Genomic DNA, 21,132 nt, shown 5'->3' with positions numbered 1-21,132 from the left:
TAATTTTAAATGAAGCTTCTTAAAGATTTAGAAAACCTTGTTTACTTTACATACAACAATAGTTTAGTTATATAATATATAAACTTATAGAGAGAGAGGCCTTCTAAAAATGTTGAAATGTATTACTGACACGCGAAACCTTAAATTAAAGTGAATAAATGAAGACTCGTCACACCACTTCTGAAAGGTTGCCGACCCCTATCCTAACCATTGGACTACAGAGTCAACTCCTACTTTCTTTTGCCCAACGACTGCAATATAATCTGCTATGCAATGATTCTAGGTTCACAGAATCATTTAGCCTTTCTCTAGATTGTAAAATTAACCTACTTGGATATAGATTTTAAAGAAAGCTGCCTAAAAAATGGCTTCTGTTAACATGATTTGCCTTGAGTGCGTACGGAGCATAACATTTTAAAAGTGGTGATTGAGGACAGTTTTCAAAACGATTAAAACAAATTGCTGTTCCTTCTGCCTTAATTGCAAACTTCATTATAAGAAACTACTTTTAATATATAGTTTTTTAGAAAAGATTTCTGAACAAAGCTAATTGTGAAGTCTCAGCAACTATTACACAATGTACAAAGTACCCAGAAGCTCTACTTCATTATACATTTTTAGGTCAAAACATTCTAGTTTGTGTTTCTAAAGTCAGGCATCCAAATAAAATGTGCCTAATATTCACATAGGCATAGTAGATGCCACTTTTGAATAGCTGGTGCTAAGGGCCAGATATTTTAAGGTATTTAAACACCTGAAGTTGATCCTAGTGGTATTTTCAAAACTGAAGGCCAGATTTTTAAAGGTCTGTAGGTATTGTTGTGCTCAGCATTGTCATGCCTAACAGATTTAGGAGTCTACATCTCATTTTCAGAAGGGATTTAGGCACTTAGAAGCCTGAATCTCATTGACAGCCAATGGGATTTAGACTCCTAAATGCCTAAATCCCTTTGGAAAATGAGCTTTAGGCTTCTAAATCAATTAGTTATTGTGACACTGAGAACAGAAATGCCTAAATACTTTTAAAAATCTGAGCCTAAGTGCTTGACTCTCATTGAAATCAATGGGAGTTAGAAACCTTTGAAAATCCTAGTTAGGCATCTTTCTGCATCCTTAGGCACCTAAATCCCTTTAAAAATCTGCCCCTGGCGGGATATCTATGAAGTATTTTGGAGTAAGCAGGACCTAGCACCCAGCCTGGATTGACAGATATGGGTTAGTGGTGCTCGTGCTATAGCACTCTAAAAATTGCTGTCTAAACAGAGCTTTGAAATTGAGGGTCAGGCTGGAGCTCTGGCTCTGAAGCCCAAGGAGGAGGGCGCGCATCAGAGCCTGAGTCTCAACTTCAAATTTCTGTCTATACAGCTATTGTTAGAGCAGTAGCATGAGCCCAACTAACCCCAGTCTGTCAACCTAGGCTGGAAGGTTCACTCCACCTCACCTAGACGTAAGTGAGGATGTCACGGTGTGGGTGTCAGCATGGGCTGCACAACCCTGCCTGACACCCTGCAGTACATACTCACTTGCAGAGTCTACATCGCCATGTCCTCACTTCTATATTTAGCAAACTAGCTAGGCTGCAGCTAGAGCGAGTACACCTACATGAGCTACAAATCACACCAGCGGCTACAGCATGTAGAGGTACCCTATGCTGCCTTATTTACACTAGTGTTTTAGAGTGTCGGTTAGAACATGTTAGCTAACACATTCAGTCCTAGTCAAACACACAAAACTCCATGCATGCAGTGGCCTGGAAGAAAGGATCCTTGTCCCACAATCTTGCAACTACTCCCCCCATACACAATCAGCATCCTGAGCTGTGTTTTGGGGCCAGAATCTGGGCCATAAGTAGTTCAACACCTTTGTTATTTTAAGCTGCCCACCTGACGATTCAGAAACATCCCTGCATTCAGGTAACATTCAGTTCACAGTAATAATGGCAAGAATTTTAGCTTACTTATTGATTTGATTTAAATAAAAGACTAACTGATGTAGAAACCGATCAGCTCACAGGGCAGCGACTGTCTTTTATTCTATGTCTCTACAGTGCCTATCACCATGGGGTCTCCAGCTTGGTTGAGGTACTTAGGTGCTACTGTAATAAATAATAATAATAATAATAATAATAATAATCACCATCATCACAACAAGTAAGAATATCTGTCATTCTCCACACAGACTTTCTATATGCAAATGGCTATGTGGAGCACTGCTCAGGCTTTATCAGTATATTATATCAAAAATCCCCACCTGCCACTTGCTTTTAGAGGAAAGCCGGGTTTTCCTTCAGCAATAGCAGCTGGAAAAGCTCTGGAAGACATGTGAGATCATTCATTATGTGAACAGCAAGGTGTTTTGTCTCACTGGATTATGTTCAGTGATTATTGTTGGTTTAGATCTAAAAACCTGAGAATAGAGGCTTTTGTAAGCATTAGATGTGAGCACTATGGAAAAGACTGTCAAATATCTGGAAAAAGCTATCTGACAGAATTTGGTTTTTGTTAGGGATGTGGGACATGGAGTGGAAGTAGCAGGAAAAACTGCATGAGTTTGGAGTTATTGAACCAACAAAGTATCAAGAGGAGCTGCTAATTTGACGACCTGTGTCTGTATCATCTCTCACAGGAGTATAAACTGCAATCGTGAGCATTTGAACCGCCCTTCCAACATGTTGGTTTTTTTTTCCCTTCTGAATACTTTCAAGTCTGTTGAAAATATTAGTTACCTTATTGCTAAAAAGATGGAGCAGAAATATAGCAGGTTCAGCAGCAAGTGATGAAAATAATCAGAGGTGTGGAAAGACTTTCATATTAAAAGAGTTTTAAAAGATCATTACTGTTTAGTTTTGAAATGAGACAAAGTGTATAAAATAATCAGTATTACAGAGAAGGTAAACTTGCTGTTTCTTCATAACTTTTCTCATAGTATAAGAACAAAGGGGCATTCAATTAAATTGAAAGGTAGCAAATTTAAAAATGATAAAAGGAAATACTCTTTAGATAACACATAATTAACCTATAGAACTCTCTCTCACTAGAGATCACAAGGCCAAGACTTACGGGAAATTTTAAAAAGTATGAGACATTTATAACAATAAGTTACACTCCGTAGGGTTAAAAAAAAAGGGGATATAAATCCTTAAGGGATAAATCAGTAATGTTTTTTTTGGATGAAACTCCCTTATTGGCAGATTATTGCAAAACTATCGGCTTCAGGGTTTTTCTACCTTCCTCTGATGTACTGGCCTCTGGCAGAAAGAGCATACTGCACCACCAATCTGATGTTCCCATGTCATATGAATACTGGGTAGCATATTATGAGGTATTTCAAGTTATTTTGGATACTCTTTTATATCAGATTAAGCAATGAAAGCCTCTTTTTTAAATGTTCTAACATAAATAAACCTGTACTGGCAGATGAACTACATGATTCACCAGATCTTTTCCAGTTGTAGAATCCAGTATCACATTGTTACTATATCGATATTTGACTTTGTATTTGGATTTACAACTGGATTGCCACCAAATTTGCATCCCAGAATTGGTACACCCACCTCATTCGTTCAATTGCCAGGGAAGAGAGTGACTCCAATGAACACCATAAACTCTGAAGAATAGTGTAATGGTGTTGTGAATTCAGTTGTGAATGGTCAGTTTCAATGGTATGCCTAAGGTTGCTTGAAACCTTATTATCCGTCAATAACATGTGTGAACTGATGTTTCTGTGTCAGATATTTCCCACTGCATGTCCCTTATACTACATGCTTTTACCCTTCTCCCTGGTGGTTGCTATTTCAGTTACCTTGGTTGTTGTTTATGCTTAAAGCAGACTATAAAATAAAAGTAAATATCTCCCAGCAATGGGGACTGGGTGACCCTGAGGACTGGTAATGAGATCTATAGCCATTCCTTTCCTGATTGCCAGTTTGAATCCAACACAGATCATTAGTTACTGAAAGTTACTATTGAGAGCTGTTCAATAGCTTCTGTGAAGAGAGTTTTGTGTGCCCCATTTATCTCTACCTCAATACAGCTATCACCCTTGTTCCTCTCTGACCTCAACACTTGTTTCTCCTCTTTCTCTACTCCCAACACCCTGTCCTTATCCTCCGGGACATCAACCATCTTTCTGATGACCTGTCTCACTGCTGCTTCCTGCTTGCTCTTCTAAATTTTCACTTTCAATGTGCAACTCTGAACCAAGACCCCTGCTGGCCTCACCAAGTATTCCTTTTGCTCTCTCAACCTCAGCATTCCCTTTCTCTGATCTGTTTTCATACCGCTCATGAAGGGAGAGTTCTGTCCCCATTATATGTCTATATCCTCTTTTTTTCCTCCTTCCATGACACTGGATGTGGAGATTTTTAAAAGAAAAACCTTCCTGAGTGACAGCTGCTTTATATTTGGTTGATAGAATGTTATTATCATTGAGGACCCATTGATTACTAAGTAGCCTAGACAGGAGGGGATGAATGCTGGGGGCCAGCAAAGAAGAGAAGGATGATCCTTATGCCTTGTGATACTTTCTTGGGGGTACCCAGGACTCTTGTTACAAACACACATACACAGAAAGAGCTTCTTATATGGTATGAGCATATACATTTCACAACAATATTAATTATCAGTGTCACTTCAGCTTTTACTGAAGACCTCACATGACATTCTTTATTGATATGTACAATGAAAGTCGTGTGCTAAGTGTAGTGAGTTTGTCAGGCCACTTAGGAGTTGCTATTACAGAACAGTGAAGCCTTTGTCAGCTTGTAAAAATTGGTCTCAGTGTCACACACGTACTGCATATTTGAGAAGAGCCACCTCAAGTAGAAGTAAGACACAGAGACAGACTTTGACAGCAGCAGCTGCAGAGAGGATAAGGGAAGAATATCGAAGTCTGCCTCTAGGTACCACTTTTACAAAACCCTTATATACCAAATAATTAGCTAATTGATGGCATTATAACATACACTTGTCTTGTTAAGTTCCTTTAATTCTTACCCATAGCTGGGAGAAAAGCCACTTCTTAGTCTGAAAATCTTAATAGCGGTGGCTCAAATAATAAAACACTATTTGTGTAAATAAATGGTTGCTTTATTTAATCCTACAAGTTTGAGATTCTTTCTTAAGGACCTTGGGTTGATGCGTTATTTAAACATTTCTGTTGGGTGCACTCTACCCAAGCATAAATTTCAGATCTCATGTTCTTGTATTGTACATCCCTATACTTACAGTATTCCCAAAATATCCGTTTACATATCTCTCCTGTACATTTTCGCACCCATCTTCCACTTCCTTCCAAACTATGCCTTATGCCTGAAACACTTTTCCGATTTGGGTTTGCTCAACAACTACCACTTAATTCCAATCCCTCTTTAAAACATGCTTCCTCTATCAACATCAATCCCCTAAATACAAGTCAGATGCTTCACTATCTTGCACCTTGTGCAGTCATTTAGAACACGGAACAAGGAGTGCAAATTGGATCTAAACTGTTACCATTTTGTCTTGGTATTGTTTCAAACCCACTTTTTACTGATCTGAATGACTAGATATGGTGCAGAGCAACAGAGAACCAAGCCTTAAGTCTTAATATTCCACTGAAGAAAATATGACATTCACACCACTCAGCGACTGTACCTTCTCCTTGAAATACAGAGTATTGTATGTCTGAACTGCATTACCTGTTTCACTTTGATTATAAACTTCTTGGTGCAGTGATTGTGTTTTCTTGCAATCAGTAGGTGGGACTGCACCCCATGTAGACAGATCTGAGCTTGCTTTGAACTAGCTAGGCAGCATAGGTGGTGGCACAGGCAAGCCACATCCATCCAGAACCATACATACATACTCCAGGGGCTAGCCGTGCTGTTCTGACTTCACTGCTATCGTTACTCAATATAGCATTGTATGTCTACACATGCTGCAATAACAACTCCCAAATGCTGTATAGATATACCCTATGTTGTGCACAGTGCTAAGAACAGCAGTGCTCAATAAACGACAAATAATGATGTGCCATTTCCTAGTGGGATGATGCGCACATAACAAAAACCACAGCCATCATTGGCAATCTGAGCTGGCCAGAAAGTGGAATTTCCATTTTGCAGGAAATTCAGGATTGTTGATGTTTTGTTTTCTATCGGAACAAAACATCAACATTATGGAATTTCCAGCAAAATGGAATTATCCTTCTTGGTGCTCCCCAAACTGCCTGACGGGCAGCGGGGCAGCTGGCTGGTTTACCGACTGGCTATCTGCCTGGCTGCCCAGCCAGCCTACCCTTCCACCAGCCAATCAGTTCGGCAACAGGCAAACCAGCCAGTTCCCCAGCTGGGTGAACTGTCTGGCTTTCTGGCTTCTCAGACAACTGGCTGGTGGGTGGATGGGGTGCCCAGTTCCTCTGCCAGCTTTTCAGGCAGCTGGCAAGCTTGCCAGCCAGATAGGGTACTAGCCAGCCTGTCTGGTTTCCTGCCAGCTCAACTGCTCACTAGCTGGCTAGACAGATGGCTGGCTGGCAGGAAACCAGACAGGTTGTCCAACCAGTCTTCCTTCCTGGTTTCCATCGAAAGTTTACACAGAACTGACTGTTCCTGCCGAAAATTTGGTTTAGTTGAAACTGCATTTTCCATTACATTTTCCAGTTGTTCTCTTGGAAATGTTTTGATCAGCTCTATTGTCAGCATTATTGGCCAAAGACTGAAGGGGCACAGAGTTTAAACTTTCATCACTTCTCTCTCAAGATCAGGGCTAAGGTGCCTGGTCAGGGCAGTATGAAGGGAATCTTCATTGCTTCGCCCATGTGGTATTTGATCTGTGGCTCAACAGAGGACTCACAAGCATTGTAGTTCACAGACAGGCATGCTTAGGCATGCCATTTAAACAGATTGTACTGTATTCTGTCCCTCCTTTTTATAATATTTTTATGGATTTTAAGACTTTATTTTACATATAATTTTTCTAAAAGATGACCTTTATCTCCAACACATGGACTGTATATTGTAACCCTCTTATACCCCATAAACAAAAGAGAATTTGTCATTTTCACCATGTTTGTGATCAGAGATTTTCCTCTTTAAACTCTTATTAATCCAACTTCTTGTGATCACTTTCTTGTCACTCTGAGTCTTCCTGGGATTGTAGCTAGTTTGCCACATGGAGTTATTTCTACACCTAGAATTAAAGTCATTAATCATGTTTGGTTTGCTGATTCCCATTTGCTTAGAAATCTTGAGAACATTTTGCCTTCTGCTTTGTCCTATTCTAGGGCTGCGTATGACTCGATTGATTCATGCAATCCATCAGTGTCTGGTCTTTTGGACCAGCTTGCCCTAATACTGCAGATGGTTCATGCCTGCTTACTCTTTGGTGTTCACTGCAGAATTATACACTCAAATAGTATGGGGGGAGGGGGATGAAGATGCGCCTGGTGCCTGTGCTGTACATCTATTATAATCAGTTTAAATCTCAGCTTGTTCTCATTATCCACAATGTCTTTATGAGAATACAATGACGGGGATATAATTGCTTGTCATAAACTAAGAGCTGAGTTGTGACAATGAAGTCTTGTACTTGCTTTCTTGTGTGAGAAATATAAATAGAAGGCAGCTAATAGGAAAAAATAGCTCAGTAGCTGGAAAGCAACTTTAAAGAAAAATGATGTCCATAGCCACTCAGCCAGTAACTGGAAAAGCAGGTTTTATAAACCATCTTTAATGTTTACAGGCACTCAGTGGCTGAGAAAAGTAATACCTTTAAAATATGTTTAATGTTTTGAACCGTTTGGTGGCCAAGAGAGCAGTTCCTGGTAAAAAGATATTTAATGTTTAGAATTGTTTTGTGGTAAGTAAAAAGAAACGTCTTGTTAATTTTTAACATTTACTGCTGATCAGTGGCTACTAAAGCAACTATTGAGATATGTTTTATGTTTAGAGACGCTCTGTGCCTGTACAAAAATAATTCCTATGCATCTCAAGCCAATACCAAAGCATTGCAGTATCTTTACCTCAACAATAGCTTCACTGACAAAAGCAACACATACCCGTAACTATCTAATACAACCTCAGATGATTATGCATACCAGTACTCACTACTTGGCAAGCAACTGATATTCAGCGTATCAAAAGTGCCTAACATATCCATTCAGTGTAAAAACAATAGTAGAATCTAAGAGCCAAAATGCTAGCTGGTTAAGTGTACAGATGTGTTTCAAGGTCTGGGTCTGAAGATCTCTGAATTTTGGGGGTGATGCGATCCAGTGTATGGGCTGAGCTATTAAACTGAGAAGAGCCAGGAGCAAAGATTGGATCTAGGTTTGGATCTGAACTTCTCCAATGCTGAGGAGGTCTTCCAAGATGAGATTTTGGCTTGCCAGATCTCTAGTTAAACATACCAAAAGTCTGTGTCCAAATATAGACGAGAGGGCTCACATACCCAGAGGAAAGGTATATTTCATAGTGCCAACTTGGCAACTATTTGGACATGTGTTTTTACTACATATTGCTTTTTGAGTTTTCACATCCTTCAAAATGTTGAGGTTGTGAATTAGCAAGAACTGTTTAATCAGTTTTTACCTAGCTTTAGTTTTAGCAATTTCTCAGTTACAATCATTGTGCTCCAAGGGGTTTGCAGGACTCAGCCCAGTATGACTTTCATTTCAGATGGGCTCACAGAAGTCAGTATTATTTGTCATATTTCATTGTTTTGCTGACAATATTCAAACACTTAACTCTGTCACATTGATCATACCAAGCCCATCTTTGAAACTCTCCATTGGTTACCCCTTCACCTCTGCATCAAATACAAGCTCCTTGTCTTATCTTTAAGGCCTTTCATAACTTTTAACACTGTATCTATGTATTTTGCTAATCTATCATGTTATCAAGCTTCACTTAGTTCCACCAGCATTCCTAGCCTTTGCTCCCTACCTGTCTTCTTCTTCCTTAAACACCTCTATGCTTTCTTCTAGCTGCTTCTTATGCATTGGAAAAACTCCCTGATAAAATCCAAGTAGCCGTGACCTCATCTTCCCTCAACTCCCTCCTCTGCTATGAAGTTTATAAATCCCACCCTGATGCTCATGGCTAGGCAGTTGACAGACAGTGACTACTGCTTTTCCTGCCTTTCTTTTCCCTGCTCCTTTCCTCTCTACCTCCACTCCCAATTAAAAAAAAAAAGAAATATAATACAAGTATCTAAAATAACTGTGGCAATTCTATATCAGGTTATGTCCTGTATGTTGTATCCTCACCCCCTACCCTTAATCTGTTTGTGTTTTTAACCTGTAAGCCCTTAAGGACAGGAACTTTCTCATTTGTATTTGCAGAGCACACAGCACAATGGGGCCTGAGTCTGACTGGGATTTTGGACTGCTACCAGAAACAATAATATGGGCAGCTGGACTGATGTTTCCTTGTTAAATACTATTTTGGCTCCCCAGATTGGACACACTGTACTAAGTGATCTGACCTTTGATATTTAAAAAGCGATTATTTGTTATTATGGTGATACTATGGTGAGGCAGTTCATATAAATGAGAATAAGCAAAAGATAAAGACAGAGGGATAACTTTCCTGGGGCAGCAATATGGTGAAGAGGTTTTACCTTAATTTAATATGAATGTATGGAATGTCTAATGTATGCCCCCGTAATGTTATCTGTTGATCCTAACTGAAAAATGTGCATGTTTTCTCACATTCACCTTACTTCCATATATAAACATAGAATCCTCTGCGTTTTTACTAACACTTCACTAATTAGTTTGCTTATTGATCACTGTAATTCATCTGGATGGCCTCTATGTCTATTCTTGGTAGGCAATTAAAACACTACACCATGGGATCAAGGTTAAATGCAAGAAATGAGTTCATAGGCACTAACCATCATACAAAATAGCTGGGAAGCACAGAAAAGGGAGAGGTAGATACCATGTCATCCCACCTGCCCTATTGTATAGTATGGACACTTTATCCATACATGGCAAATAGAATCAAATTATAATTATTATTTTGAACAACATACAACACATTCAATTATTTATGTATTTAGTTCTAAATAATAATCTTTAAAAATGCCGATCCAAGTCTCTAGATGCCCTAACACACCATTCATAAAACAATCAAATTGCAGCAGCATTGAACTAATCATTTCAACAGGCATGCTACTAGCCAGCCACTTACAGAAACTCCTTTGCACCCCTCCTTCGTTGTGGGCAACATACCCTCAGACTTCTCCAAAAATCTTATCAAACAGATGTTTGTTGCAGCAAGCTTAGGAGGATGCCAAATTTAAAATATTTATATAGATAACTTTAGTATCATTGTGGTGGGCAGCTGCCCCACAAAGGGAGAAGAAGAGGTTAAAAGCAGCAACAGGGAGGCTGCACAGAACCAACGAATCAGGAAACGGTTTATTGAGCCCACCAATAGGGAGAAGGCTTGCTGAAGCAGTCAATCAGGGCTGGCAAGGACCATATATAAAGGGCTGCTCAGCAGAACAAAAGGAAGTCTCCCCCTGGAAGGCAAGGGAGGAGGACTGGCTGCCTGCCTGAAGAAGTGCCATAGATAGCACAGTGCTTAGCAGGGGCAGCAGAGTGCGAGGGTGAGCTGCTGGCTGACCTCTGCCAGGCTGGGGCCTTGCTACAAGGGCTGAGAGGGTGCTAGGGCTATGGGGGAAGTGGCCCAGGGAAAATAGACATCAGGTTGGAGGAGCTGTAGGGTCCCTCGGTAGGGACCTAGAGTAGTGGGCGGGCCTGGGTCCCCCCCTTGCACCCCACTTGCCAATGAGGTGAGTGGCCAGGATCCAGACTGCAGTTTGCCCCTGAGGTGAGGGGATGGACCTTGGACTGCAGTTGGCCGCGGAGGCAAGTGGCGGGACTAATGACTGCCAGTCCCCTGCAAGGGGGGAGATACCGGAGTGGGGCACTGCCGGATGATTGTGCCCAGAAGAGGATGCTGCAGTCAAGAGAGCAATGTGGGTCCAAAGAGTAGAGATAGCAGTGACAGCACGTGTGACACCATTAGCTGAAGGTGGACTGGAAAGGCCGAGAACTAATTCCCAGGATGGGCAGCAGGAGGCACCGTGGTGGTGAGGTCTACTTTATCACAATCATGATACAGAGTCAGTACTAAATCTATACCAAATAGAATTTTCAAGTAAAACAAAATATAAATATTTTAGGGCACCCATTTTTAGATACTTATTAATTAAAAGCTGTGGAGGCAGAATAATTCCCACTATCACCAATAGTTAATTAAAAAAAATACAAAGTACAATACTGGCAATATTTTCTTATAAACAGGCTCAATTACACACACACACACACACACACACAGGTTCGGCCGATGGCGGTTCCCAGAGGACGCGGTTCGCTGCTCCAGGCCAATGGGAGCTCCTGGAAGTGGTGGCCAGTACATCCCATGGCCCGCGCCACTTCCAGCAGCTTCCATTGGCTTGGAGCAGCGAACAGTGGCCACTGGGAGCCGCCATCTGCCGAACCTGCGGATGCGGCAGGTAAACAAACTAGCCCGGCCCGTCAGGGGCTTTACCTGCACAAGCGACAGAACAAGTTTGGGAACCACTGTTCTAGAGGCAGAGAAAACAACTGGAGAACAAGGAGTCCTGATATGAGGATACCAGTAGAGAATGCGTCTTTGTAGGCAGAGTGGAAATTCAAACCTATTACTCTGATATCCCAGATGAATGCCCTAACTACTGGGCTATTGGGTGTTCTGCTGACACATCCATGGACCAGCCTCAAAAATTCAAGATCTGCTTGCCCCCAGCTGTCTTTTAGGAGGGTTAGGCATGCTCAGTGCATGCCTATTGGATCAGACCCCACAGACAAGATAGGTAGGGGAACACCTAGTTTGAGAATCCTGTTGGGGCTTATGCATGTCCCAGAACTGCAAGCAGCTCAAATTAGCTGTAGGACCATTGTGAGAACTTCAGCAGCTTTGGGCAGGCATACCAGTGGAAATTTAGGCACGTATGAGGATTTAGGTGCCTACTGGGTTAGGCAGCAGCAGAGCAGTGGATATTTGAATGTCAGTAGTGCTTACTTTTTGGACTTGGGCATCTATGAGGGCAGTTAGGCACCTAAGCCCCTTTGTGAATCTAGCTCACAGTGCTTAGTGCAGTGTATTAGACATACTATACAGCAGAATCTGAAGGCAGCTCCTCATGCAATGAGACACCTGGTTCTATTTTGTTAGTTTCTATACATACATATCCACAATAGAGGGAAAAAAGAAAAGAATTCCCTGATCATGCAAACCGTGTTATTGGTCATCATTTCTTTTTGTCTTTTGGTATAAGGTCATATCCTATTAGCATTCATTTACTATCTGATATATCCACTCATGGGAACTATATTTTGAACTCAAATCTAACCAGTCCTTTTCATTATTAACTAATTGAACTGCATGTGCATTTTTATAACTTACTGAACTTCTCTGAACCTACTTGTTAGGTCAGGATGATAACATGATCTGACTGCCTGATCATATTACATATACAAATTTCATACACATCCCAGTTAATTCCATAGGACAATTTAGGTAACTGGCTAACCTTTTTTTGCCCCCACAATAGTCTATCCAGTCTCCATTATATGTGTTGTTTAGTTAGAGGGCCAGGAAAAGCTGTCTCTACAGTTTCAGAGTTAGAAAGCCTTAGCAATTGTTCATACTTGGAGTTTTAAATTATAGCCTAGGAGGTGATGAGCAACTCTGATTTGTGAATGTGCCCGGAACAGGGAAAGCAGTTTTGGAGTCAGTAAAGAGGGTAATAAACAGCAGCAACCAGGCACCCTAGACATGGATATGTGAAAGCTTCTGCCCCCTGTCCCATAAATCAGAACTAAGCAAAATGGTTGTTGGTCAGGTAGTACTACCTTGGGAGAGAAATTGGTTCTTGTTGTTTGTTTGAACTGAAATCCTTGTTTCTATCCCCAGGTTGTGTGGATAGCTGATCTTGATGTGAGCACAGTTTGTAACCATTTAAGAGCCAGATTGTGGCTGTTCTAATGGATGCACAAAGTAGTGGGGACCAGGCACCAAGAGTCTTTTCCCCATTGTACCAATGCCCAGGCACCTTTCATAATCACCTGAGTGCAAAAATTGTGTGAATCTAGCACCACCGCGTAGAGCAGATAGGCTAGTGCCATGGTTCTGTGCTAAGCCTCTGCCCTGGACAGCTGAGCTGGTGCAAGGAGAGAGCACACCACAATGTGCAAACATCCTTCCTGTTTGCATTCCTCCCAAAGCCCATGGACCCATTTTGTTTGAGTTATCCTGGCTCCTACTGCTGTACAGCCCTAAACATACTTACCCCAAATCCTTCCCAGTGCAGGCTATAACTTAAATCCCTTGGTAGCCATTTATACATTAACAGTGGGGAAGAGAAGAGACTTGAATGTAAGAAGATAATGCTAAAATAAAATTGAAATATGTATATCCCTAAGAACAAACCCAGCAATTTTCGGTGTTCTAACCAGGAATTTTAGGAGCTAAATTTCCCCTGCAGCTTCCTCTGTAGGAAATTAACATTGAAAACCAGTAAGTAGGATCTAGTTAGTTATCAAGGGGTATATATTCCTTACTCACCCACTGGAGACATTTCCGGGACACTGGCAACATACGGCCCATCTAGGAACTTTGGCTCATTATCATTAATGTCCTGCACTTTGATGATGAACTCTGATTCAGGCTCCAGTGGTTTCCTGGTGTCTATGTCCACAGCCTGAGCACGGAGTGTGTAGAAAGGCTTTTCTTCTCGATCAAGGCTCCTTATGGCATGTATGTCCCCTGTGGTCTCGTCAATGGTAAATACCGTGCCAGCTCCATCTCCTGAGAGGGTGTATTTAACAGTGCCCGCTCCCTTGTCCAAGTCAGAATGAAGCTTAACAGAAAAAAGAAGGGGAGGGGAATGGAGAGAAAAATATTAATGGGTCATTCTGTGCTGGAAGACAGCTAGATTATTTTGTGCCCTCTTAATGTCTTCAAGGTATAAGAGGAAATGGCTGGCAATATACCAAAGATAATTTTTATCAGTTACTAATATCTAGGAAGGAAGCATTTCAAAATCCTAACTAATTAGAGCCATGCAAATTCCTTGCCATAAAAGCTCCAATGCACCAGGTTTTGAATTTGACAACAAATTTAAACCTAAGCCCAAGTTCATCAGAAGGTTGCTACCACTTTAAGCAAACCTGAGCCAAGTTTAGAGCAAACGTGAGCTGATTTGTGATTTTGTGTCAAACACATAACATTAATTTGGCTTTTACACACATGCAGATGGTTTGACTGAGTTTTGCTTTTAGATGATAGGTTTGTTTTAAACTCCAAATTTGGTTTAAAAGGCATAATGAATTCAATTTTGAATTTGGTATTATAACTTGGTTCTAAGGAAGCCAGGAAGCTGAAATTAGAACTCATTCAAGGTCAGATTCTGCCTTCATTTACACCCATGCCACCCCATTGATTTCAATGTTCAAATATTAATCATTTAGTACACTCCCTATTGTGAACTACAGTAGTTTCATTATACCCTGTGACACAGCAACCCCGTGGCAAAGGGCCCCCTGCTCTTTGCAAACATCTCTCACCTCAGACCTGACAATCTCACTACACCAAACACCTATCTTACAGGATATTTACCCATAAAGTATCTACGGAAAGCTTGTAACTTGTCCAGATTCAGAATCATTGCAAGATGTATGTCTGGGTAATATTTTTAGGAATAAAATAAAATATGCTTTGTGGACTTGGAGTAAAAATTAGTCAGTAGTGGATAACTAGCCTCGGTGATGGCCCTTTTGGGCAGGGAGAAGTTGTCCCCCTGCCCTATTTAGCTAGTGACGCAACGCAAAGCTCAATTGTTTAGCCTTGTGTGATACTAGGATTTTGCCTCTGGCGGTTTCCCAGTAAATGGCAAACAATCAAAACAACTTGCAGATAAAAAGAACTTTAGAACAAGAGAGAGATTCACCCTGTCTGTGACTGTAAACAAAAGACTCTTTTCAGTATAACACAGGGAGGGAGAAGCACTATGGATCCATTTGCTGGAATGGGGAAGCCCCTTGTGGAGCATTGGGCGGGAAGAGAATCATGAATATTTGTATTCTTGTTCCCGTGAAACCAGCCAACTCTGCAATAGACTGAACTTTGAGGGGAAACCTACTTTATTAGATAGGAAAGGTAACTATTGATACATGTAGATCCAGTTTGCTTTATTTTATTTTGCTTTGTATTGTAACCATTTATTTCCATCATTTTCTCTCATTTCTAGTTAAATCTGTACACTTTCTTTAAAAAAAAACAAAAAAAAAAACAACACCTACTTTTGTTTTATTGTAAGTGCTCAAATGTGCTGGTGATTTACAGAAGCGATGGTTTAAGGAGAAACTAGTAAACTCACCTCAATGAGCAGCGGTTGTTATGTTGGCGGAAGAAGCTCTCCTGCCGACACAGCTCTGTGCATACTGTGCATACATTATGCCGACGAAACTTATGTTGCTCTGGGGGGGTGGGGGTGAGGGATGCGGGTTTCACACCCCTGAACAACATAAGTTTTGCCAGGATAAGTGGTGGTAGTGCAGACCTTATCTAAGTGATTTTCCCCACAGAGCTCTGGTCTACAATACAAAATTAATTCGGTATAACTATGTCTCTCAGATGTGAATAATCCACACCCTGGCAACACAGTTATATTTTCCTAACCACTGGTGTGGACAGCGCTATGTTGGTGGGAGAGCTTCTCCCACTGACATAACTACCATCTCTCGTGGAGGAGGAGTTAGTAAGCTGTGACGAAGTGGGACTGTTCTTAATGTTTCCTCTGAATATTGTAGGGGTGCCTCAATTTCCCCTATGCCTTTCTTAAGTCTCTAGGTGGTGGGATAAGGGGGTGTAATTGTTGCAGAAAAAAGGGCCAGTGTACCTTTTATAAATAGCCAACACTCTGTCTCCTGGCAACTGATGGCCTGGGCCCTTCCCCCCTGCAAGGTGATAGCTAAAGGGTTGGAGAACAAAGGAATCAGGTGACCTCCTGTCCCGGGAAAGGGACAAAGCCCAGAGGAGGAGGGGCTGGAGGGTGAGTTGCGTTTGGACTGGCTGGGGACGTGGAGTGAAGTGCAGACATGGTTGTCTGGCTCACTGCCCCGCAAAATGGACCTGGCTGAGGGGTCCTGTTCTCTGTACCTAAAAACTCTGTTTTAGACCGTGTTCTTGTCATCGAATAAACCTCTGTTTTACTGGCTGGCTAAGAGTCACATCTGACTGCGAAGTTGGGGTGCAGGGCCCTCTGGCTTCCCCAGGACCCCGCCTGGGGGGACTTGCTGTGGGAAGTGCACGGAGGGGCAGAGGATGCTGAATGCTCTGAGGTCAGACCCAGGAAGGTGGAAGCGGTGTGAGCTTTTTGCTCTGAAGACAGTCTGCTCACAGAGAGCAGACTTCACCAGAGTCCTGCCTGGCTTCGTAGGGAGCAGTTCCAGAGCATTGCCTGGGGACTCCGTGACATAAGCCTACAGAAGAACTCTCTCCTATCGACTTAGAGCATCTTCACTACAAGTGCTACAGCAGTGCAGCTGCATCAGTGCAGTCATGCCACTGTAAATCTGTAGTATAGAGCTGCCCTCAGAGGGAAAATTGGGGAAAACTCAGTAGTTTCTGCCTCACATTTCCACACATCTGCTAGCCCATTGGAATGGTAATTGTTTGTTCTTAATGGGAGAAAAACCCAAACTGCAAGATTTCTGGGTCAAGGACCATCTTTTTTGGTATTTGTTTGAATTGTGCCAAATAGAATGGGGCTTTAATTCCTGTTTGTGGGGACAGGAACTACCACAATAGTAACAATAAATAATATCATCAGGTTTCTTTTCTACATGCTGACATCGGATTCACACTCATATGTAAGATGAAGCTAGAAAACTTTAACAGATGCCCAAAGTTATGTCACAGTAGTATGAACTCCCAGGTTTGCCATAGACTTAAACAAGGGGGGACATTTTAGATGCTCCTAGTCCCATCTAATAAGGGGTAAGCAGATCTGCTGTAATAGACATAGCCTGGAAAAGAGCTTTCAAGATGCCTCAGAGTGCATTTCCTTAAACGGTGCACTCAGGAGATTATGGCTATCGGCTTTATTTATATTATGCATTGTAGAAGGCAAAACACAATAGAGAAAACATGGAAAGTGAAAGTAAATTATACCAAAAATGCATTACTGAGAACTAGCTAAATGGTTTCAGTAATGGAGCAAGAAGCTGAGTTACAAAGGAAGCGGTAAAGACATTTATTAACATTTATAGCCCATTCTTCTCTTGAAATTGAATCTAGGTCCTTGTGACTCAGGAGGAGGTCATGGTTTGTGGGATAGAAAGAGCACTCACACACAGTTTTCCCTTCCTAAGCTTTTTTAGCCCATCCCTGCTCTTCTCTGAGGTAATGGGTACCTGACCCTGCATCTAGCTGCCCTATAGGTGGGGTTTAAATTACCTCACCACTTTAGCATGGTGTTCCTCCCATTGTGTGCTAGGTATAGACATGTTATTAAAGCTAATGTTAAAAAAACATTATGTAATACACAGGTTGAGAAAAGTGTCTGTACATCTGGGTATAGTGCTTAGATTATCCATAAATACAGAGTTTGTTTGTAAAAGTCATATGCTAGAGTACATAATCAGCAATAACCCAAATTTAGGTGAATACATTTAACAATACAGTTTAGGTATTAGTTTCAAAGGCCACACCAACCATAATTTCTCTTCCACTTCCTCTGGCTTTAGATCAGGGATGGCTGACTGTAATTCCTATTTGCCAGTTGGAGAATCCATGACAGGCTAATAATGGATCAGACATCACAGTACATGGTAGCTATGAGTCTCCATTCTACCAGAGAGGAATGAAAAATTGCTGAGCAGAAAACTGGCCATGGGAGAAAAATATAAAGTATGGCGGCCAGGGGTGTGTGTGGGGGGGGGAATAAAGGTTTCTGAGAGAATGGTCGAGTGAAAAGAAGCTTATATTGGAAGAGAAGTACAACCGCAAATTAATGTGGTTCGTTCACATGCAATAGGCCTTGCAAGCATTATACTTGGCAGCATTACAAGTTCAGTTGTCAAAAATATGTTCACTGCGTTCCATACTAGCAATGGGCTAGATCACCAGTCGGTGTAGCTCCATCAATTTCAATAGAGTGATGCTGTTTTACACTAGCTGAGGATCAGGCCCATTGCATTTATTTCATCAAGCTGTTTTATAATTTGATTTTGCTGATGAAATCCAACATTGGGCAACGGGCAGACCTAGCACTTACTTTCAGTCTATTTTGAGCTATGCAAATTATGGGGTGATTTGTAGATACACAGCATCTCCCTAAATATGATAAACAATCACTAATCTCAACTGAACCAAATTCTCCAGCAGTAAAAGAGAAAGCACATTAAGGAGCAGCATCACCTAGCCTTAATACCACTATCTGAGTTCCAAATTCACTTAGATTTCAAATAACAAGCTATTTAAAAAACAAAAACACAGTTGTGTAGGTGATGGAGCTATAGATCTGCAGCATCCAGACAGCTGTTTGCTATTGGTGGTGGTGTTATTGTTGATGCTCCCCAAGTCAGCTCAGATGGTGCGTGAAAATCAGATGCCGAGAGAGAGAGAAAACTAGGATCTGCAGGGTTTGCACAAGAGTACAGGCTGATCTTGACTTTCATTGCTTTAAACTTTACAGAAAGCAATTTAGTCTACAGAATAAGTGCTTGCTATTCTGTATCTGATTTATATGTTTCAAAGTGTACTGCACTGAAAAGATATTTATCCTTGTCTTGTCAGAGTTGAAAAGTGCACATAAAATTTGAGAGCGTGCTTTTTCTATCACTGTGTGCAACAGTAATTTTGTTTCATTCCATTTTTTTCTTGTGGCTTTTACTTATTTTCTATCTCCTGCTTTTCTGCTCTTTGAGCAAAGCTAAAGGGAAGGAGAATAGACCCCTCCCCCCAAATCTTAACTCAAAGCATCAGCTTTGTTTAAATATTAGAGTGACCTGAATTTACTATACAGTGACTATACATCCATGCCAATTTCCTTTGCTATCATGTTTTCTTTGTAATTTTTAAGTATTAAAAAAGCCATGAAGCTTTGAACACATGAAGGATTCATACCCAGCATTATTCATTCAAATTAGCTCTCTTGCTCTGTGTATCCCAGTAACATAGAGATAAATTTTAATGTCACATTGTTGTTTAGGCAAATCTTTCCCATATGTAAAATTAAAGATTTCTTACAACAAACACTGTTAGTGCAGAAAATCATGAATATTGCTCTGTATGACAGCAAATAAAGACAATGGTTAATAAAAGGAACTCTAGAATCTATCACTTATCATAACACACACATCATACCATAATCTACTGATATATGCAACAAAAGGACATGTACCACTGGTGAACTGGCTGTTAAAAATATCAGCTGTATACAGTTGCTATCATGGAGACACTTGTTAAGTGCCTTTGCTAAATGTACTTAGAAATAAATGGATTATCCTTTGTCAATTTATTATTTTATAATAAACCCCATTAAACAGAGTGAATATCTTCCATAGAGGATTTGCCAAACCAGATCAGGATTTTCTTCAACCACTCTAGCATCCCACCTTAGGCTGCTATCTTGTAGCTAATACTTTGCTTCAGAGGAAGTGAAAATCACCACATTACACAGTCACCTATGTAATGCATATGTACATTGAGTTTATCTGGGAGAATTTATTTTTCTGAGCCTCACAGGCAATTAGCTCATGACCTTAAAAATGAGAGAAGATTACTACTATCTTAGCAGTAAATGTAATGGCTGGTCATACAACTGCTCACTCCCTTTGAAAACAGAGTCATGGCATTTGACTTCATGACTGCTAGAACAGTGAATCCACAGTCATATGCACCATACAGTCATCCGATGAAATTAATTGCAGCAGGAGATCAAGTTCTTCTACAATATCTCCTAGCTTCAGTAGAACATTGTCAAGGCTTGACTGGTGAAAAACGTCTCTGGCTGCTGCCTCTGTTAATGAATTTGTGCTATCCTTCTAAAGAAGGAATCTCCAATCTAGAAGGGTCAGGATTTTGTCTTTGGTATTCCATATCCTTTAACCCCATGTGAATACATATCCTTGGTTATACCTCATGTGATTGCTACCAAACAAGCAACATGAATACCTGGAAGCAAGCTCAGTCCCAAACAACCTAATGAAGGAGCAATCCCTTCTTTTGCAAAATGCAAGCGGTTTAACTTTTAGAAATACCTTTTATGCCCTTACTGGAAAACAGTTACATGTTTCCTCCATACACAGTGATTTTTGGCAAGACTGAACTTTAAAAGAGCAAGAACACTCATAACATCTGAGAAAAAGTAGATGTGCTGGAGTATTATGTTCTGGAATAGGAACTTAAGAACAAACAGTTGGCATCTTATGGATCTCTCAGGAGTATCATGGACTATTAGGTCCCAGTAAAGCACATGCTGAAATCTCACTGACTTCAGTAAAACAAGTACATGCTTATGTGTTTTACTGAGCAAGGACGGACTTCAGCTTTCTTAAAGTGTTAGTACTTTGCTGAATGAGAACCTTATTGCTTCAGAAACTTAACAAATGTGTCACAGCCTTACAAAGTCCATACCTGTTCATAGACAACTTAATAATTCAGCATGTTAATTATTCCTGCACACTTTATGGGACATATTACACTGGAAAGCACATAAAACTTCAGCAAGTGTGTCAGCCCTACGTACTTCATAAGGTGCACAGGAGTTGTGGCAGAATTGCCAAATAGTCTTCAGGCAGTAATATGGATGTTTGTTCCTCGGAGATGTAGTCTTGCTCCATTCATGACATCTGAATAGTTTATTTTAATCCTCTCAGAAAGTCAACACAACTTCAAATCTGCATGGATCAGTACACATTTCTTGAGGTAGGCAAAAGGCCAAATGCACTTCATAAAAAGCAAAGGAACTGTGATACAGATGCTGAATAATTAAGTTGTCCATAGACTCCTACACATTTTGTAAGGTGTGCAAGGCCTGTGATGCTCTTGCCAAGATTATATGTAGTTTACAAAATGCTCAGGAGCTGCAATAT

General features: G+C 40.8%; 1 protein-coding gene across 2 annotated transcripts in view; it reads right to left on the bottom strand.

Moving 5' to 3' along the window:
* The window catches only part of CDH12 (cadherin 12), an 852,174-nt gene that overhangs the window by 135,852 nt on the left and 695,190 nt on the right, over positions 1–21,132 (bottom strand). For both annotated transcript variants that reach the window (XM_084620075.1, XM_084620076.1), the window contains one exon: positions 13,598–13,892. In XM_084620075.1, the coding sequence (XP_084476201.1) occupies positions 13,598–13,892 (295 nt within the window). The remainder of the gene's footprint in view (positions 1–13,597; positions 13,893–21,132) is intronic.

The sequence above is a fragment of the Lepidochelys olivacea genome (assembly GCF_965140295.1).
Source record: "Lepidochelys olivacea isolate rLepOli2 genome assembly, chromosome: 2".
NCBI lineage: Eukaryota > Metazoa > Chordata > Testudines > Cheloniidae > Lepidochelys > Lepidochelys olivacea.
This window is presented reverse-complemented; position numbering and strand designations above follow the sequence as displayed.